The sequence below is a fragment of the Fukomys damarensis genome, unplaced genomic scaffold (assembly GCF_012274545.1).
Source record: "Fukomys damarensis isolate Sample0158 unplaced genomic scaffold, DMR_v1.0_HiC HiC_scaffold_20, whole genome shotgun sequence".
In the NCBI taxonomy this organism is placed as follows: Eukaryota; Metazoa; Chordata; class Mammalia; order Rodentia; family Bathyergidae; genus Fukomys; species Fukomys damarensis.
Window position 1 is genome coordinate 38,817,362 of NW_022900932.1, and position 20,331 is coordinate 38,837,692.

General features: G+C 39.0%; 1 protein-coding gene across 1 annotated transcript in view; it reads right to left on the minus strand.

Moving 5' to 3' along the window:
- The window catches only part of Slc16a12 (solute carrier family 16 member 12), a 40,833-nt gene that overhangs the window by 6,669 nt on the left and 13,833 nt on the right, over nt 1-20,331 (minus strand). The window contains exons 2-5 of the mRNA XM_019208672.2: nt 14,820-15,069; nt 7,342-7,445; nt 4,059-4,202; nt 1,977-2,556 (exon numbers count right to left, since the gene is read on the minus strand). Of these exons, the coding sequence (XP_019064217.1) occupies nt 1,977-2,556; nt 4,059-4,202; nt 7,342-7,445; nt 14,820-14,929 (938 nt within the window). The 5' untranslated portion in view covers nt 14,930-15,069. The remainder of the gene's footprint in view (nt 1-1,976; nt 2,557-4,058; nt 4,203-7,341; nt 7,446-14,819; nt 15,070-20,331) is intronic.

The window sequence follows — 20,331 nt, forward strand, 5'->3', positions numbered from 1 at the left end:
GCTAAAAGCTAACTATTATTTCAAACTCACTATAAAATGAGAAGTTACTCAAGACAGTTGTGAAATAATATGTAGAGTGCCAGGACACCAGCATTTTCTAGCCATCTCCTATATGAGATGCTTTCGAATATGCTATCCATTGATTACCAGTATATGATAGATGCTCAGTACTATAACTGATTATACAAAGGGGAAAATGGAATATGAAGACATTAAAGCAAACTGCCTAAAGCTGGGCATGGTGGCACACGCCTGTATCCCAGCACTTGGGAGGCTGAGGCAGGAGGATTGCTGAGTTCGTGACCAGCCTGGAGTACATAGTGAGTTCCAGGTTAGTGTCAGATACAGAGCGAGACCTTGCCTCAAAGCAACAACAATAAAAAGTGAACTGCCTGAGATGACAATGGTGTTGTACTGTTATATATCAATACATCCCCAGTGGTATCTCCATTACATTTCCCTCTGAAACTCTAAACCCCTCCATGATACCAGTTATTTCAGTGACTCTGCATAATGTCACTTCTAATAGTTTATAAACATCTCTCTGCCCATAGCCTCAGTTGAGCCTCACAAAAATGAAATGAGGTAGACAGGCAAGTAAATATTGCACAGACTGAGCTACTTGATTATGCACACAGATTTCTCTTTCTCCTTCCTTTCTTCCTTATTTAAACTTGTGGAGCAGCTGAGGGTATAGCTGAGTGAAAGAGCACATACTAGACATATGTGAGGTCCTGGGTTATATCTCTAGTACCTCAAAAATAGTTGAATTAATCCTCAAAATTATATTCTCTACACTGGAGAATGTCAACTGGATTTTGCTTAATTACCAAAGACATAATTTGTGAGAAGTCACATAATAATAGCTATTCCAGGCTGTAACTAAAGTAGGAAGAATTCATTTAGGAGACTAATTGTAGCTTGCACTCTCCAAAACAAACAGATGAACATTTTCCAGAGAAATTACCTAGTAGATTTCCTATTACTTTGGTTTCTAAGTTTACAAAATATTGAAAACATTTACTGTTTCATTGTCAAGTACGTATACACGTATGTAACTCCAGAAAATGTTATTAATGTACCTCAGCCCCCTACCTGGGCTGAATTCTGGTCTTCTGCCAGCCAATCTCTGGGGTGGTTCAGAAGAAATTAAAACCACAAGATCCAGTCAGAAGTTGACATGTTTGAGCACTGACTTGACTTGGGATGGAATTAAATCACCAGAATTTATAGTCATTCTTGGCGTCAGGTGTTTATTTATTTGCACTACCTGGGATTGAGTCCATATCCTCACAAATGTTAAGCAAGCACAATACCACTGAGCTACATACCTGGACCTTTGAACTTTCTTTTATTTGAGACAGGGTCTTGTTAAGTTGCTAAGCTAGCTTCAAGCTTGCAGCCCTACTATTGCAAACTCATGAATAGCTGGGATTGCAGGAATGGGCCACTGTGCCTAGCTGGCTTCTGTAATTTAGACAGTCTTACCATCTTAAACCATCAAGACAAGGGTAGGAAAATTATAGTCAAGTGACTACTGCCACCTGTTTTTGTTATACCTGTGAACTAAGAATGTTTTTCCCATTTTAAAATGTTTGGGAAAAATTAAAAACACAATATATTGTGTCATAAAAGTCATAAGAGAAATTCAAATTTCAGTGGCCATACAGTCTTATCAAAATACAACTACTTTCATCTGTTAAGATATTGTTTATGGATGCTTTTGTGCTATAGCAGTGTTGGGTGGTTATGACAAAGATAATATGTCCTAAAAGCCAAAAATGTTCACTGTCAGTCTCTTTACAGAAAAAGCTTGCTAGCCCTTGCCTTAGAAGAAACAGCAAGAGGGTTGCCTTCAGACACTGAAACTTTGTGCATCTTCTTCAGATCGGGGCATTCCAGAGGACAAGAAAGTGAGGCAAACTCAAGGCTTGAAGACCCCCATAGTGAACCAAACATGTTTTCGAGGACTTTACCTTCTGTCAGTTAGCCATCCAAATGTGATATTGCCAATAATGTCAATCACCCCAAGTGTGGACATAAGAAAAGCAGCTTGCTGGTGACTCACTCCAACACTTAAAGCATAAGGCACCAAGTACACAAAGAGAGGGCTACAGCCGTAAGCCATAAATAGAACAGAGACGGCGAATACAACGAAGTCTGACATCAATAAAAAAATGTATTCCTGCTGCAAAGAGCAACACAGGCAGGTCTTTGCCCATTCTTTGGTCAAAGATGAATAGGGAGATGCCCGCTTACAATCTTCTTTCAGAGTTCGACAGACATGGTTTTGCTCTGGACGTGAATGTTCTTCTTTAAGAGTAATAGGCCGCATCAAGGCACCACAAACACAGAGATTCAAAACGAAGCCCCCAAGAATGAGCAATGCACCCCGCCAGGAAAACTCTTCAATAAGGAGCTGAACCACAGGAGCCAGGACAAAGGTGCCAATGCCACTCCCTGACATGGCGATCCCATAAGCAAGGGCTTTTCGTCTGCTGAAATATTTGCCAACCATGGCAATGGCTGGAGAGTAACAAAGTGCAAATCCGAGACCTGGGAGAAAGAGAACTCTGTGAGTACTGGCAACCATGAACAGCCAAGAGAAGCAAGGATCTCAGAAGGTTTGGATTAAAGAGGACCCACTCTCCCTGAAACCCTCTTAAAGCTGTTTTGTATGCCAAGCTGAAAACAGTTTCCCCTCACTAGTCATCTACAATAAGAAAAATACAGAATATATATGATTTTCTTCTTAGGAAGAAGACCTTTAAGGAAATACAACTTCTTAAATAAAATTAAAGAACCCTAAAAGTCATTATGCAAACTAAACTGAATTTGCTAGAAAAATCTGGATAAGAAATTTATTCTCCCTTTCATTTTTTGTAATGCAAATTACCCAAATAATTGCCTTAATTCTTCACTGCCTGTGAAGACACAACATTGAAAATCCGTACTGTTCAGGAATTCTGATTGAAATAGTATATACGACTCTTGGAAAGTTCCAGAATAATTTCACAAAGTTTGAACACACGATCCCAATTCAATGCATGGTCATAGTAATAACATTATCCCTTGAAATCAGAAGGAAATGTTGGATCAGAGATTTTCTAACGATTTTCAGTTTTATTGCTTTTTAAATTAAGAAAAGGGCTGGATTTGGGGGCATTTAGAATGTCAGAGCAAAGAAAGGAGAATAATTGTCAGGCCTTGTGTCCATCAGCAGTACAGGATGCTCATCAATCTCAAGTTTCCTAGAGTTCCAACGTGGGACTAAAACCAGAGTAATCCTGAGTAGACTCAGTAGAATTAGGAGGAATAGAGGCACCTTTTTTTAACTGACAGTGCCAGATTTACAGCTTTATTATGCAGTTGCATCTCTTTTTGGCCTCATTCATGCTACCCTTATGGGCACACTACCCCACCAGGAGTGGGTGCACCTCTTGGTGCCCTTCTAAGTAAGGAGCCAACTGCTACCCCAGTCCCACCAACCAACCGCATCTGGGTCCTGTGCACACCCCTTAAATATGACTTATGGGGTGCACAATGTTCTCTTTTCATGGAATTCATTATGATTCTCCAAAGAGATATTTCCACTGACACTATATAAGATTATTCACAAGAGGCTTTCTTTTTTAAATGGGAAACTCAGACTTATTTGGTTAATGATATTTATTGTAACATAAGGGCAACTCAGATTGAAAGATAGTATTATAATTTCTTGGCAAAGATATTGGGAGAATGACCACTGCTGAAAATTTATATTGTGCTAGGTTAATATCCTGCTTCTTCTGAATGCAGTCTCTTGGCCATACCCTAAGGCCAAAGGGAAAAGCAGCAGTTATTTTTATCATATGGCTAAATTAAAGTGGTGATGCATTTTCATTAAGGTAGTACAATGGCATTTCCACCCTGCTTAACTGCATGGTAAGTGGACATAAACTAGGTCCACCTAATTATGCACGTAATGAAACAAATATTTCATGATTCACTTCCCTGTTGATGTGCTCAGCAGTACCTGAGTGAGGTGCACTGAGACAGGTGGTACACGGTGTCCTTACCTGTAAGAACTCCCAGTGTGAGGTAGAGATGCTTCAGGCTGGTGGCAAATGAGCCCAGGATGAAACCAGTAGATGCAAGCAAGCCACCCAGCATGATTCCCACTTGACAGGATAAACGGTTACTGACAACACTCCCAAGTGGAGCTTCAAAAACAGTAATAAACAGGGTCAACAGAAAGGCCTTGAGGACACTTTACAAAGGCTGTGACATTACGCTGGAACAGCAGAGATCAACCTTTAAAGTAACAGCTCCATCCCTCTAATTTTACAGCTTTTGAAACTGAGACCTTGAGAGAACTGATTTGTTCATGGTCATACACAGAATGAGAAGCACAGCTGGACTAGAATTGAAATGTTCTGACTTACATTTTACTCATTCTGTTACAGTCACAATTCTGAGATTGTGAATCAACTATTTCAATTACATGTCACTTGCACAAAGATGTTTGATGGAGCACTGATCATATGTCATTAACAATAATGTTACAGTTAAATGGTAGAAAAGAAAGTGGGTAGCACGGTGTGACCAGCATAGAGGGCAAACTCAGAAAAATTCCACAATTGGGTACTGATTTCAGGTTTCAGAAGTTCCTGTAGATGAAAATGCAGAGCTCAGAAAAATCTAGGAAACATGTTTCACATGGGTGGTGACATGTCCCTTGGCCACTGTTTTGCAATTTGCCAGTGGGGTATCCAAAATTATGTTGACCTTAAGGCATATAGAAGATTAATGTAAATGGTAAGGGGCCAAACATGAGAGATACGGCAGGCCCAAGTTCACCAAGATGTACAGCTGAGGCCACCTGACACTGACGGTGGAGTTATTTCATCCTGAAGTCCTTGGGTCTTCCAGATGATGGCAGGAGTTGGTGGGGGAGGCATGTGAATTTTTTCCTAAAGAAAAACTCATGCTGACACCAGTACTTCTATGGGCAAGGTCCAAGTTGCCATTATATTTGTATCTGCCTAATCATTTTTATTGATTAGGTTGAATTTGGGGGCCAACTCAATGTACATAATGAACCCAGTCATCAGTTCAATGTCTCCTATCTTGTTAAAACAGTAGCTTAAGCAACGTCCTAGGAATGGGAATAAGCAAATTCCTGAGAATCAGTTGAATTCTCAAGGACACTACTATTACAGTTAGTGGAAAGCGACAAAATTTACATCAAAAATCAATGGAAACATTTCCACCCAATTCAGTGAATACCTTTCACTTCTCTGTTTTGTCTACAACAGATTTTACACAGTAAGTGTTCCAGATGTGATTCTGCAGTCTCTTGTCCCATATTCTAAACTCTAATGTTCTAATATTACATGATCTGGTAAGCAGTATGTGGTAATTGAGTATGAGAGGTCTCACATTCTTACATAGAATTTTATTACACTGTTCTAAAATGATCCTGCTCGAAATCTCACGTAGTCATTGTGACCATACTGGTCACTTAAGATCATCTACCTTGTTTGGGGGATTGCAAACATTCTACAGAAGCTAACAGTCAAGGAAATGAGTCACCAGTATCCTCTGAGAAAGATAAACACAGCCGCTTGGCATAATGACACAGGCACTGTGACTAATAACATGACCCTGAAAATCAACTGATTGTTGAAGAAATGAAAAACAAACTGGGCTACAAAACCCAAAGATGTGATTTTGTTATCCCTTCAGTTCTTCTAATCATTGAAAAAGTCAACTTAGCCTTCTCATGAAATCTGCTCCCAGTAGTGGAATTGCTGTCTTAATTTCTCTCAACCAAAGAAATGCATTTCAGCACAATTCAACAGATTCTTCAGTGTGTACATTCTTTTTTCTAAAACTAAATATGAGTCAGTACAAAGAATGGAATGGAGGTAGAAGGTAGAGCAAGGACAAGTAAACAAAAGCCATGGGACAAGAATCAAACCAGACAAAGCAGAGACAATAATATCTAAATATCAGAAAACAAATAGATAAAAGTCATCCTATCACTGCCAAGAGCCTGGGTATGCACAAACCCAGGAGTATATAATCCTGGCCTTTATCTAACCTCATTTGCACCCCAGTTTTGACCTTCCCATAGTGGTGATTGGATACCATGACACTTCCTCTAAAAACTCAGTATGATCAAAAAGTCCTCTTCCCACCAGGTAGGCTGAGTCAGGTACCTGTTGCGCCAGGACCCCTGTAACAGCCGTTATAGTTCCTCCTATAATCCAACATCTTAAGAGACCCAGTACCAGCTCCTATCAGGCCCATGAACTCTTTTTCACTGAGTATCCTGCTCAATTCTTTGGTACATCAAGAACCTAGACACGATACTACCAGAATCCCTTTATCCAATAACACATAATCAGGTGAAGTTATTATAGGTTACTGAACAATGAAGCATTTCTCTCTGCAACTGAAATGAGGCCTGAAGAGATGAAAATTTCCTGAATACTTCAGATTTATCTAAATGAAAGGATTATGTGAATCTACGCTGCAGGCTGATTGTTCCAATATAATCTAACCTCATAAACTCTAAGAAATCAATTTAATAACTTTGGTTTGAAATTTATTTTTAAAATATCAAAGTTCATCTTCTTCTACTATATAGAGAAGTATTGGTTTCCATCCCCTGAAGAGCAACTTTGAGATTTCTTGGATAAAATTATAGCCACAGTGAATACATTTGGCTCCTGATCAAACAATTTGCCCTCCTCCAGTGCTGCTCCAAGTATTTATGCATATAAAAATGAAATCTGTGAGGGACTGGGAATTTAGCTCAGTGGTTCCACCGCCTGCATTGCAAGTACAAGGTCCGAGTTTGATCCCTGGTACCAATAAAAACAAAAATGAAATCTGTGAGCCAAATTTTGAACCATCCAGGAATCCAAGACTTGAGATGTGATGTGACACTGCTGGAATTTGAGGAGAGTCTGTAGAAAGGGCACCTGGTGCTCTCCAATTATTGTTTATGTAATTGGATGATGAGGAAGCATTTGAAAGACAGAAGCCAAGCATATATATGGGGTAAACTGCTCCCCAAATCAAGACAGGTTCTATGATGTTCAGCGTATGTCCTTTTCAGTGTATAAATGACCTCTTCCATTTGACATCAACCAAGGCCATTAATTTTAAGACTGGTTAAGCTTGGCTCTTTTCTTGATATATACATTGATCTTTTCATATTGTTTTAACCAACTTTTAACACAGGCCTTTCACTTAGGTAAACTGGGAATGAAAGCCATTTGACCTCAGGGAAGGTCATGTTTATGTACAGTTCAAGAGTAACCAGTAATTGTCTGTTCTTGTAATACTCACCACAGAGCATGGTCACACAATCTACAATGGAATGGATCCATGCTGTTTGTGCATAATCCTGACCAAAATATGTCTGGAACTCCACAAAAAAGATTGAGATACATCTGAAAAACACAATGTGGGCATTTGATACAAAAGGTGAATGAGCACGGTATTAAAACAGAACTTACAGTCTGGGTATTTTATTCAGCGGTACCCCACCTGCCTCTCAAGCACAAGGTTCTGAGTTTGATCCCTGGAACCAAAAAGGAAAGAAACAGAACTTAAAAGTTTTTATTCAATCATCTGCCCATTGTCTAAGGGTTCTAAGTACTGGGCCATAATAAGTGGGAAATTAGAGGCTATTTGGATCATTCTGAGGCAGAGAAGAACAAGAGTTCAACTTCAGAGGGGCTGCTGAATCCAAAAAGGTATGAAGACCATTGCTCTGGAGAAGGTTTTATATAAGGCCAAAAACATGGTTTATTACTCATCCTGGTATTTTGATAATAAATCTATAAATTCTAAAAGGTGTCTGTACAACTCATAATTTAAAAAGTAAAGAACAATTTACAAAAACAATTCCCTTCCAGAATTTATACGAAAGTAAAAATCATATGATGTTGATAAATAAAGCGATATATCCTAGGGAACTATTTATTGTAGTCAAATATTATAACTAACCAAAATGTATAGGACTTGTTAAGCAAATCATAGCATATAATAAAATGTAAGGCTTTATCATTATTATTATTATCATTATTTTTTGGTACCAGGGATTAAACTCAGTACCTTGTGCTTTCAAGGTAGGCAGTGGCACCACTGAAATATATCCCCAGGGTAAGGCTTTACGTACTGATTTGGAAATAAATTTGCAAGATAATATTAAATTAAAAAGTAAGCTACAAAATAGTTCATAGAGTAAGAACTTATTTTTATGTGAAAACAGTTCATGTAAATAGAAAAAGCCTGAAAATATGCACACCACAATTCACTCAACCATTTTATTTGAATGGTGGGATATAAATGATCATTCTTGCTTTATTATACATTTTTAATTATTTCATAATGAGCATTATGTTTTATATGATCAAAAGACTGTGCATGTGTGTGCACATGTGTGTGTGCACTCATGTGTAGTGAGAGAAAAATATTCATATTGAAAAATAGTTAATTACCTAGGGAAAAGAAGCCATAAGCGAGGCACAGGCAATAGTTTGCATCATGATACAAGTGAGAAGGAGCCACATAAAGGTGGATGTAGTAACCCAATGCAGAGCCTGATGCTTTCAGACCTCTCTGTTAGCAAGGAAAGGACTTGGGCCCTATGATTTGAGGATGAGAAGTTACCCATCTCTGGATAGGTCTAACTTCCAACTCATCACAAGTGCTTCAGCAGCCCAGTCACCATTGTTTTCACTCTCTCCCTCCTCCCCAGTTGCTGCTGGGTGTGAAGGTGGGTGGAGGAGAGCTCACAGGAGAAGGAAGAGAACCAGGTAGAATCAGAACAGCTGGGTTAGCTGAGGTGTGTTTCCTGGGCACACAACCTATTCAGATGCATACAGCCTGGCACTCAGAAGCATGAAATGAGTCAATGTTTAGCTGACACTGATTTACAATTCCTAAGAATTTTACCTTTGGACTTGGGTTGTGTAAGTGAAATCCAGTGGAACTATGAGGCTGTGTGCAAGCAGAGGAGATACATGTGCTTTCTATGAGTGTCTGCTCTAGGCTGCTCCACTCACATGTAGCACTAAAAATGCCCACCCCAAAGCACCCAATTACAGTGGACCCATGATCCAAGGGAGGTGAGTAAGACTTAGAGTTAGCATAAGATGTGTAGCCACAAGTGGGCCACCATGCAGGAGCAAGAAAGTTCTAACATCCCAAAGAAAGGCCATGTTTCCATTCTGAGCCAAAACTTGCTCTAAATGCAGGAACAGGCAAAAGTGTTTTAGAAACCACATAGGAACAAGCACTCCTACCACATCGTTTCCTTTATTAGCCAACCACTTTGGTGGAAAATGATGTGGAAAGAAGAGAAAAGAGGGCCACTTTCTTCTGTTCAGTCCTCCTTTACTTAGACATTAGTTAAAGAAAAGAGAATATCAGTGGGATATTCAAGTACCAAAAAGTAAATAAAAGCAGTTGAGTAAGCTTTGTGTAGGATTCCCACAGTTAGGGTAAAAACAAACTATGCATGCATACATAAGCTACAAAATATGAGCCGTAAAGCTTCAGTGATTCTATGTGAGTTCAGTACTCATATATGCATTTAAAACTGGCATTACATAAAATAAAGATGGATGGAAAATTGATTCTCATAATTTAATATTCTTATTTTCTTCCCCTAGAACACTAAATAGCAAATTAAAACACTACAAAAATTGAGGGACCACTGAAGTAAGAAAAAGCTTTCTATTTTGATAACTTTTATAGGCACTTTTTTCTGCTTTTTAAACAAGGGCCCCTGGAATTTCATCTTGCACTGGTCCCTAGTGAGTAGTAAGGGAAGCTGAACTTGAAGTCCCAGCAGACACTGGCATGGAGCCTAACACGTAGGCTACACAATGATGACCCACAACTGCAGACAGCACGGGAAAGATTCAGGACTAGAGAAAGGGAGAGGAATGAGAACGAATCTCAGACTGTAATGCCAGCCTGCTGACAAACACACAGCCACTCCCAAATGAAATACTGCAATGGTCTAGCCTTTTCTGTATCCTACTCCATCAGCCACTAGATGTGGGTCCCCCCTCGCAGAGCACTCTCTTGGGAGAGGCAGATTCCTGCAGATGAGGGAGACCCTAGAACATGACAGCCACAGGTGGGTTGCTGAGGCCATCTGAAAGGCACGTCTCTGCACTTACCATGGTCCTGTTCTTGTTCCCCCAACTGAACACTGGTATAATTACCTCTGTCAAGGGGACATAAAGAGTAATCTTTTCCACCCAGTAACTTGAGAAGCCAGATTACATGTTACAGTAGGTCTGATGCTAGGTTAATAATTATGTCAGGACCTGGAATACTGAAACCTTGTCACCCTCTGTAACACAGAAAATGGATCATAAACTACCTGGATAATTGTAAGAATTCCAATTTGATGAAAATCACACAGAGCTTTTTAAAAGCATGAATTAACTGCAACAACCTTAGAGTAGTTTTGATTTAGCTTAACAACAAAAACAAGAACCTTCTGCCCGGTGCTAATTCCTTTCTTTCCTTCCTTTCCTAGCTAAGTATTAATCTCAAGAAAATCTCCTAATAAAGCTGGATGTGGTTGCTCATACCTGTAATCCCAGCACTCTGGGAGACTGAGGCAGAAGGATCACAAAATTCAGCCCCAGTTTAGGCAATTTAGTGACTTAGTGAGGCCATGTCTCAAAAGACAAAACAAAACCTAAAAAAATGTATACACACTAAAAACAAGAGCAAAAGCTTTATGATATCTCTGAATCTCCTAAAGATTACTAATCGAGTACTATGATGTCTATTGTTTTCTCCTACTCACTGGGTGTTCTGTCTAAATGAGTTATCAAATTATTATCGAAATAGTTCAGTTGTCCTTAGCTTAGGATTTCTCGGAAGAAGCACTATTGACATTCCGGGCCACACAATTCTTTGTTGTGGGCGTGATCCTGTGCATTATAGGATGTTTAGCGAAATTGTTGGCCTCTGCCCAGAATATTTCTGCCTGGCTATCCCCTGGAAACCAAAACCAGAGTGGAATCAATCACCAGGTTCTATTTATTCTACCTCTTAGGGGACAGCTCCTGTATTCCTCCATATATCTCCATCCCCGTTATCACCATAACTCATGCCAGTATCTCTTCCCTAGACTGTAGCCCAGAGTTTCCTAATTGGTCTTACTGAATTCATACTTGGCTGCCTTTAGTACCTTCTACACTCAGGAAAGGTGTACTTCCTACTTCTTTCAACACCCACCCATAATTATTTTTACACGTCTAATTCTTTTTCTTTCTTTTCTAAATCGTTCACCCAATAACCTCTATTTATTTATTTATTTATTTATTTATTTATTTATTTATTTATTGTCTCAAAACAACAGTCCACTCCTCCAAGAAGGCTTCCGTGAGTAACCGTGACAATCTACAACCAGGATCGATGCCTCTCTTATGTGTTTCTACTACAAGCTGGACATCTGCCACATTTTTTCCCTTTGCATTTGTTTGTGTTCTCCATGAGACTATAGCTTTGTGACAGCAGACACATCTGTCTTATTTCACATTGAATCGCACAGATCTAGTGCAGTCCTTGTTATGTACTGGGTACTCATACTATTGTTCAAGGAAGGAAGAAACAGGTGAAGGAAGGATTAGACTGGGTAGAGGAAGTGACTAGAATATAAAGAAGTAAAAATAGTTGAACCATAAATTCAAGAACTATGAATGAATAAGGGAAGGCTGGATGGCAGCACTGTACAGGGACATGTGCTAGATGAGGTAAAATAGGATATGAAGAATCTGAGTATGATATGGGCAGAGAGAAAGAATCACCATGAAGGAGATGCAGAAGCTGAGATGGAAGAAAACAGAAGATCTATGAAAAAATGGTCCCAGATTAAAAGATATTGGGGGAAATTTAATACTCTGTTTTGGGCAACTTAGTGTGACTATATTTGTGTCTTGTAATGTTTTTTATATCTCCTTTTGTTTGCTTGCTGGTTTTCTTAAGTTACAAGCATTAAGTAGGTAAGAATCAAGGGTATGTAAGATCCTTGTCTAAACATGTGAGCACTTTTGACAGAAATAAAAATTTTAATAACCACATCCATGTGCTTGAATGATGTAACTGTAATGACATGTGAGAAGAATTTGGTATCGGTTATTATATTCTCAAAGAGAAAAGGACCACAGAACCTTTCAACTATTAAAATTTATGCTTTTTACATGCAGGCACAATTTTGAAGAAATCAGATTTTATTAAGGAATGTGTGCTTCTCACTCTGACAACTGTGCTGTTGTTCTTGGGAATATTTGTACAATTACCCAAGTCAGGAGAGCAGGGTTCTGATCTCAGAGGCTTTCATTGAACGAGAGTTTTTGACATAGCATCTTAATCTTTCAGGGTCTCGGTTTCCTTGCCTATAAGATAAGCATCTAGCATTTGATAGGTTTTATTTAGAGAAAAGTAGAAACAAAATATCACCAGTGTCACCAGTTACAAAACAGCTTTCTCAAAGGCATTTTCTGTCAAGGGGTCTACTGACTCAATCTTCCAATTCTGCTGTAAAATTCTGTGCAGGATCTTGTAGAGTTGGGCGATGAAAACATCTGGAACTTGATAAGGATTTTTATTTGGTGGATGAAACCATTAAGTCAGGTCAGGAATTGATTTATGAGGCCATGTAGCCCAGTGCTTCCACTTACTAAGCATGGGCCTTAAACATGTTATTCAATCTCTGTATGTTGTGAAAATTAAATAACTTAATCAATGAAAAATATTTGAAGACATGCCAACAAGTACAAGTGTTCAGTTTATGTCAGGAATTATTTATAGAATATTAACTATTGTTAAGAATTCAAAAGTCCCACAGTTCCAAAGAACTAGAGGCCCTTATTGCAAGTAATTTGGATCCAGAGACTTAGAGAAAAATCAGTCTTGGATGTAGGTGATTTAGTTTGGTGTGGGTTTTTTGTGGGGAGGGGACATTTAAATCAAATTTTGCTTCAGTAATCAACCCATTTAAATGATTAACTACTGCATAGGATGTCATGAAGTACATATTACACATTAACTGTATTCTTGACATAGATAATGTATTTGCTAAAAGGATGTCCCAAAGAAAAAATAAGTAATCAATACATACTAATAAGCAGAGGAAGTAAATAATAACGACTGTCTTAATACACTACACAACTTTAAGCACTATGTAAAATTTGTGTGATGGAAAGCAGGAGCTGAAATACTATTTTACAATGACTTGGGTCATAACAACAGCATTGTTTGCAACAGCAAGAACCAAGAAAAAGTAAAAATATCCATCAATGAAAATGTGTGAAATAAAGGTAGACAGAGCCACATGGTACAAGTTTGTTTAGATGGGAGGCTCACTATTTTTTTCAGGCTAGTTCCAAATTTGTAGGCTGAAGTGATCCTCCTATGATATGGTCGAATTTTAAGCAGCTATTTTTCAGTGAGTTAAAGCCAGGTATGCTGATAAAGAAAGACTTCCAAGAGATATTATGTGGGAGAAAAATCTCAAGCCAGTGTATATAATATGAGTCCATTAATGTAGCTAAAAGAATATGTTTTTATGTTAATATAAGGTTGAGGACTTTGTTTTGTTTTCATTTTTGGACTGATCCTAAGAAACTATTCACAAGGTTAACTTTAGGCAGTGAAACTGGAATTTGAGAAATCAGGAGGAAAAGACTTATTTTATATATTTCAAATTATCTGAATTTACCTCCTGAATGCATGATATTTAAGCACACTTTTAAATAGAAAGAAAGAGCTGATTCCACAATAGGCATTGATTATCTGATTGAATAAATTACCCTAGAGCTGTTTTCCATGTGTATTATCATCTCCATCCCTCCTAGCTGCTTTAGCATTCATTACATTTGGGTTCCAAAGCATCATCACACTTTTCTCATCTATCTTTATCCAGCATTAATGCCCTCCTGTCCACATCTCCTGATATCTTTTAATAATAGGTCTTTGTTGTCAGTCACAACTTTTTTTTCTGATTTCCATCAAAATCCCTAGCAATTCAGGAGAGGAGGCTACTCACCATGACCACAAAGCCAGTAATAGATGAAGTGCATGGCCATCTGTTGGCCATACCAATTGTTTTGTTTTGTTTTGTTTTTTGAGACAGAATCTCACTGTGCAGTTCAGGCTGCCCTTGAACTCACTATATAGCCTAGGCTGACCTGGAGCTCATGGCAATCTTCCTGCCTCAGCCTCCTAAGTGCTGAGAGTACAGAAATGAGACACCACGCCCACCTCCCAACTGTTATTGAAAGATAATTGAAATACAATGCCCTGCCAAACAAGACAAGCCATATAAGATATTGATGAGCATGAAAGACCTTCAGTCAATTAGTCTCCCTGATGTAAGTCCTTAATTTTCTACAAAAAAACACAAAACAATAACAAAAACAAAAAAAACCCACAGGGAAGAAATTTCTCCTCTAGCGAACTAATTGGGTCATTTTCCATGTTATGCCATATATGACAGATTTAAATATTTTGTGTTAATACTGGGGGAGATGGAGAGTAAAAAGTAATATATATCATATTCTTTCACATCTTCTAGAGCTGCATATAAAAACAAATGGCTGGAATGGCCAAAACATTTGGTCTAAAAAATATCTGAGCACATAGCAGATATTAGTAGACAGAGAGTACTATCCAGGACCCTTGAGTACCAGAACTTGCAAATGAAAAGATATCTGAATAGTCAAAGGAAACAAAGTTAAAACAAGCCAGCTCATTTTAATAAATCAATAAATTAATAAATCACCACCTACCTGGTGACTGCCCGGGTGCAGATGGTAACAAGAAAACAGCCAGCCACAATCATCCAGCCCCAGCCTCCATCCGGAGGGGAGGTGGACCCAGCTCTATTTCCTTTTGCCATGGTTTCAATTGTTCTACTTCTTCTTTTCCAAGTTATTCCAACAGCGAGTTATGATCTTGGAAGTGTCTGCTGCCCAGTGTCTTCCTTTTAGCATTCAAGGTTGGCATAGAATGCTACCTGGTACATGAGTTATTGGCCATCTAAAACCAAAAATGTGGACATATTTGTATTTTATTGTCATGTCCAAAGATGAATTTTTTTTCACTTGGGATGAATTGATTATTAGTTCCCTATTAATATGATTATTTGTTACCAAACAGGAGCGTGACCTGTGACTTGATTCTAACTGACAACACAGCCCAGGCAAAGGGACATGACCCCCATGATCATGTAAAGGTATATAATACTCAGTCCTGCTACTCTCCCTTTCCCAAGGGCCTTGAAGAAAAACTGTCATGCTACACCTTGCCTGTGCAGAGGGCTACTCCGCAGGGGGCTGTGGGCAACCTGTGGGAACTGGTTGCATCCTCTGACCATGAAAAAGAAGTAGAAAGTATCAAGAAGTGATATGCACATGTACCAATTCCCCACAATGAATAGATCTATTATATTGTGCAAACATAAATTCTTTTATAAGTGGGCAAAAAGAATATCCCTTAACAAGAAAACAAAAAGTAAACTCTCAAGGTATTTTTTTTTCTCCCAATATCCCAAGTGAGCTTAGAAGCAACTTTCTCCTTAGTTGCCCCTCCAGTTAAGCATAGAGTCTGGCTAACACCCCCACTGCAGGCTTGTGAGGCTGGCAGCCAAGGACCCTGCTATACTGTGACTCGATTCTGGTGCCCTAGAAGTTACAAGATAAACTGTTCCACACAGTATTCCTCAACATGTTAAATGCCCTTCTTACTTATAGTTAAGGGCACCTTTTTAAGGGGCAAAAATTGAGTTTTGACTAATACTTTTTCTTCTCTATGGAGCAAGTAACCCAGTTGTTGATACAATTTTATTGAGTGCCAGAAGAAATCTCAACATTCATTAATGAAACATCACCTCAAGTATGACAAAGTGTGTATTGTCAGGGGAGCGTAGGTTATGTGCTACCATTTTACTATGTAAGTTACAGGCAAACCAAACTAATTAGCTATGTGTTAAATACCACAGCTTTCTTAAGAAAATGGCTCTCAATGGATTTTACAAAATTGAAACCCTGGACTCACTCAGTTGCCTACAAGTTCAGAGCACAAATAACAGTGAGGCCAAGGCTGTGACAGCGATTGCCATGTAGTATAAATCCATAGTCTCCCTCTTCACCTCATTGGTCATCCTAAGAATTGGGGTTACTGGCAAAGGAGAGCAAGTGGACAACTGAGGATGTCCATCAAAAGCACTGGAAGATCAATACTGATACAACACTAAACCTGATTTGATAAAATAAAATTATTATTGTAGGAAAATGGGTGCACCCTAAGACCATAACTTAGGGGAAGTAAATCAGACACACAAGCTTAAATACCACATGGTTTGTTTTATACGAGAAACCCAAAGTATAAAGTGTAGAACAAAAGACAGACAACAGGAAAAAAAACAGAAAATAAATGTTATCTGATTCCAACACAGCCAAGGTATCTAAAAGTATGCATTACTTTAGTATAATTGTTTTATGTGTTTTATATGTTTTTTGATCTGTTAGTCTGTTTTTGGGGGGTGCTGGAGATCAAACTCGGGTCCTTGCGCTCGCGAAGCAGGCAGTGGCACCACTGAGCTAAATCCCCCTTAAGGTCACCCTCAGTGAAGGTTCATGAAGTGATCCTGTTTATTAGTAGAAAACTTGCACATTTCATACATCAGTCAGTAAGCAGCTATATAAAAGGGAGGGGTGTGACACCAGAAACACCTCTTCTGGCTTTCCATTGATTGTTCTTTCCTTTCTTTCCTCTTCCCGAGGACTTAACCGTTCACAGTGCTTCTACCTTCTAAGTTAGTGTGAAGCCACGAAAGAGGTAAAGGAATGTCTGAGAAGAAAATATTAAGAATAGGAATCAAGACAGCTGGGTCCAAGTAAGCCTACAAGGAGTGGTCAGAAACTATCGTATTTGCACTTTTAAAAAATTCTTATAGTAAAAGGCACTGTGCCATTAACCTGCCTCAAAATACTCCTGAGCCTTCCTTTGAACACATTTATCCCATCATCCCTATCCCTTTCTAAAGCAGCTCTGGAAGTCTTCTTTCGGGAGTGTCTTTAGTTGCGCTGTCTTGGCTCCCTCTATATCCTAAATCAATTTGAGTTGTGTACTTTCATGGTCATTTTGACTTTGGGAAAGAGCCAGAGGTCTCACTGTGTCAAAGGAGGTGAATAAGGTGAATGGGGACGCACTAATGTTTTTACAAACCTGCCTTCCCATCTGAGGGCACTTGGCAGCAGCATTCACGGGTTTTTTAAATTACCTCTTGTAAAGACACAAAAGAAGACTTCAAGAACTGCTTCACAAAGTGAGAACGATGATGGGATAAGTGTGATAAAAGCAAGGGGCGGTATTTTGAGAGGAATTTATGGCAACACATCTTTTTTATTAAGTTTTTAAATACTTGCATATTTTAATCACCCCTGTATTTTGTGCTATGTGAGTCAATTTGTCTCCTTCAGTATTTTCTGATTTATAAAACCTGGGCACTGCATTATGGACATCTGTCCTCTAAACCATGTGACTAATTAATAAGTGTGTGTTTCCTATTATATAAATTAATAAATTTTAATTCACTTTACTCTTTATTACTCAAGAATCATAAAATTTGACCCTCCCCCAAATTTCTAAAATTTTCCTTGTGTGTGTGTACATATATATATATATAGAGAGAGAGAGAGAGAGAGAGAGAGAGAGAGAGAGAGAGAGAGTGTGTGTGCGTGTGTGTGTGTGTGGTTTTTTTGATAGGGTCCCACCATGTAGTTATAGTGACCTGGAACTCACTATGTAGCCCAAGCTGGTCTTGACCTCACAGCAATCCTCCTGCCTCAGCCTCCGAGTGCTGGGATCACAGGGGTGCGCCAACCACACCCTGCCTCACATAATATTTTTGAAATATCTTCTAATGTAGTGTCTTTTGTTGGTAAACTAGTCTCTGTTTCTTCTGTCATTAAAGCTAAGCCAAGAGGCTCATAGATGTTGGGAATGAGAAGATAGTTCCCATGTAGGATAAATACACCCAGAGGTGAATAATCAGGGGACTGTGTTGAAGAGGAAGCTATCACCACACAGAAAGGGGAAGGAGAAGCCCACCCAGAGAGGAAAGTGAAAGGGGTCCCCAACACCCGGGCCACAGACCAATACAGTCTGTGACCTGTTAAGAACCAGGCTGCACAACAGGAGGTGAGCAACTGGCCAGCAAGGAAGCTTTCATACATACTTGCAGCCACTCCTCTTTGCTCCCTGAGCTCCAGCTCTTCCCAGATCAGCAGCAGCCTTACATTCTCATAGGAATCCAATCCCTAATGTGGCCTGCACATCTGAAGGATGGGCATATGGTTCCAGTCCTTATGATAATCTAATCCTGAAACTATGCCCCCCTATACACTCCCAGTCTGTGGGAAAATCGTCTTCCACAAAACCAAAAATGTGGGGGACTTCTGTGTTAAAGAAAGAGTGATAAGTTGCCCAATTTCTCAAGGACAAGTATTTTTTCTCCTTGAGTCTTGATCAAGGACAGGTATGTGGTACGAGGGAGAGAGCTCCCCTCAAATGTCTAAGTTGAGGAGGAAGGTATACTAAGGAGACCATAGACTACTATGGGAAGACACAACTTCACCAGGAACCCTATGATTTGTCCGGGCAGAGAGAAAGCCAGAGATAGTGCTCACTGTCACTCACCTCCCATGTGGCACAGCAACGATTCAGACATTCTCCCATGTTCCCCTCGAAGACACAGAAAAGAAATAAGAGATAAGACACCGGACTGGGACAAAGAGGAAGGTAATTCTATGACAAATATTTCTGAGCCAAATGGAAATTATGGCAGATCTTTAAGAAGAACTATAAAAAGGAAAGCAGGGCATTTCTCCCAGCTTTGTTCATACACAGTGCAAACCATAAATTCCACCAGCAGAAGGCAATTCAGCACAGTACGTAATGAGGACAGAAACCAAGACCTAGACATCAGTGATGTGAGTTTCCCTTTTCATGAAGGCCCAGTAGACCAGCAGGGTGTCCAGCACCAATACTAGAGAAACTTTACATGGGCTTATAAGAACTCAGAGAAAAACCAGGTAGTTGTACAATAACTACCTCATCCATCATCACCACAAGGAGACAGGCATTGTCCCTGAAACAAGACACTTATCAAGAGAGGAGGAAAAACAACCCCTTACAAAGAAAATAGTCATGGATTTAGCTTAAAAATATACCCACCAAAAAAAACCCCAAAACAAAAAAACCCTGAGCGTGGCTGAGAAGGATCAAATTTGCAGACAGCTACAGACTTTTAAAATTGAGGAATAATTTACATAAAATGAAGTACATTGGTTTAAGTCTATATATCAAACATTTGAAAAATGTATAAACTCATATAACAGTGACTATAATCAAGACACGGAACATTTTCATCATCCCCAAATTTTTATTCATGTTCCACTGTAGCCAACATTCACCCAGCATCTGACTACGACTGATTTGTTTTCTTGCAACATGGATTAGTTGTTCCTGTCAGCAATTTCACAGGCATGGAATTACACTGCTTCTGCCTTCCTTTGCTCATGATTGTGTGTGTCATGTGTGTGTGCACGTGCTGGGAATTGTGCCCAGGGTCTCACCCCCACTAGGCTCACACTCTCACAGTCTGCTACTGAACTACACCTCCAGCTCCTCATGATGATTTCAGATTCGTCTGGCTTGTTCTATGAATTTGCAGTTGACTCTTTTCTGTTGCTGAGTAGTAGTCTATGTGATGGTTATGCTATGATTTGTTTATTTATCTATTGCTGGATAGCAGGGTTGTTTCCCCTACTAATAGTTTTTGACCATTAGGAATAAAATATCTGTCAACAGCTGTGTACAGGACATTTTGTGGACATACATTTTATTCTTTTAACATCTAGGGATGAACTTGCTGAGTCATTTGAAAAGTGTATATTTGACTAGAAGAAGCTGCCTAACTTTTTTCAGGTGGTTGGATGATAAACCCAGTAATACTGTTCCAGTTGTTCTTACACTTCAACAATACTTGGCATTATTGACAATGTGTTTAATTTAAGCCATTTGAGTGGCTGGATAATGGGATCTCATTACAGTTTTAATTTGTACTTTCCTGATGGCTAGTGGTGTTAAGCATTTATTAACAATTCATAAATATTTTATGAAGCATCTATTCAATATTATGCCCATATTTATAAGATTGTCTTTTCATTATTGACATGTAAGAATTATTTACAGATTATAGATATAAACCTTTGTAAATATATATATATATATATA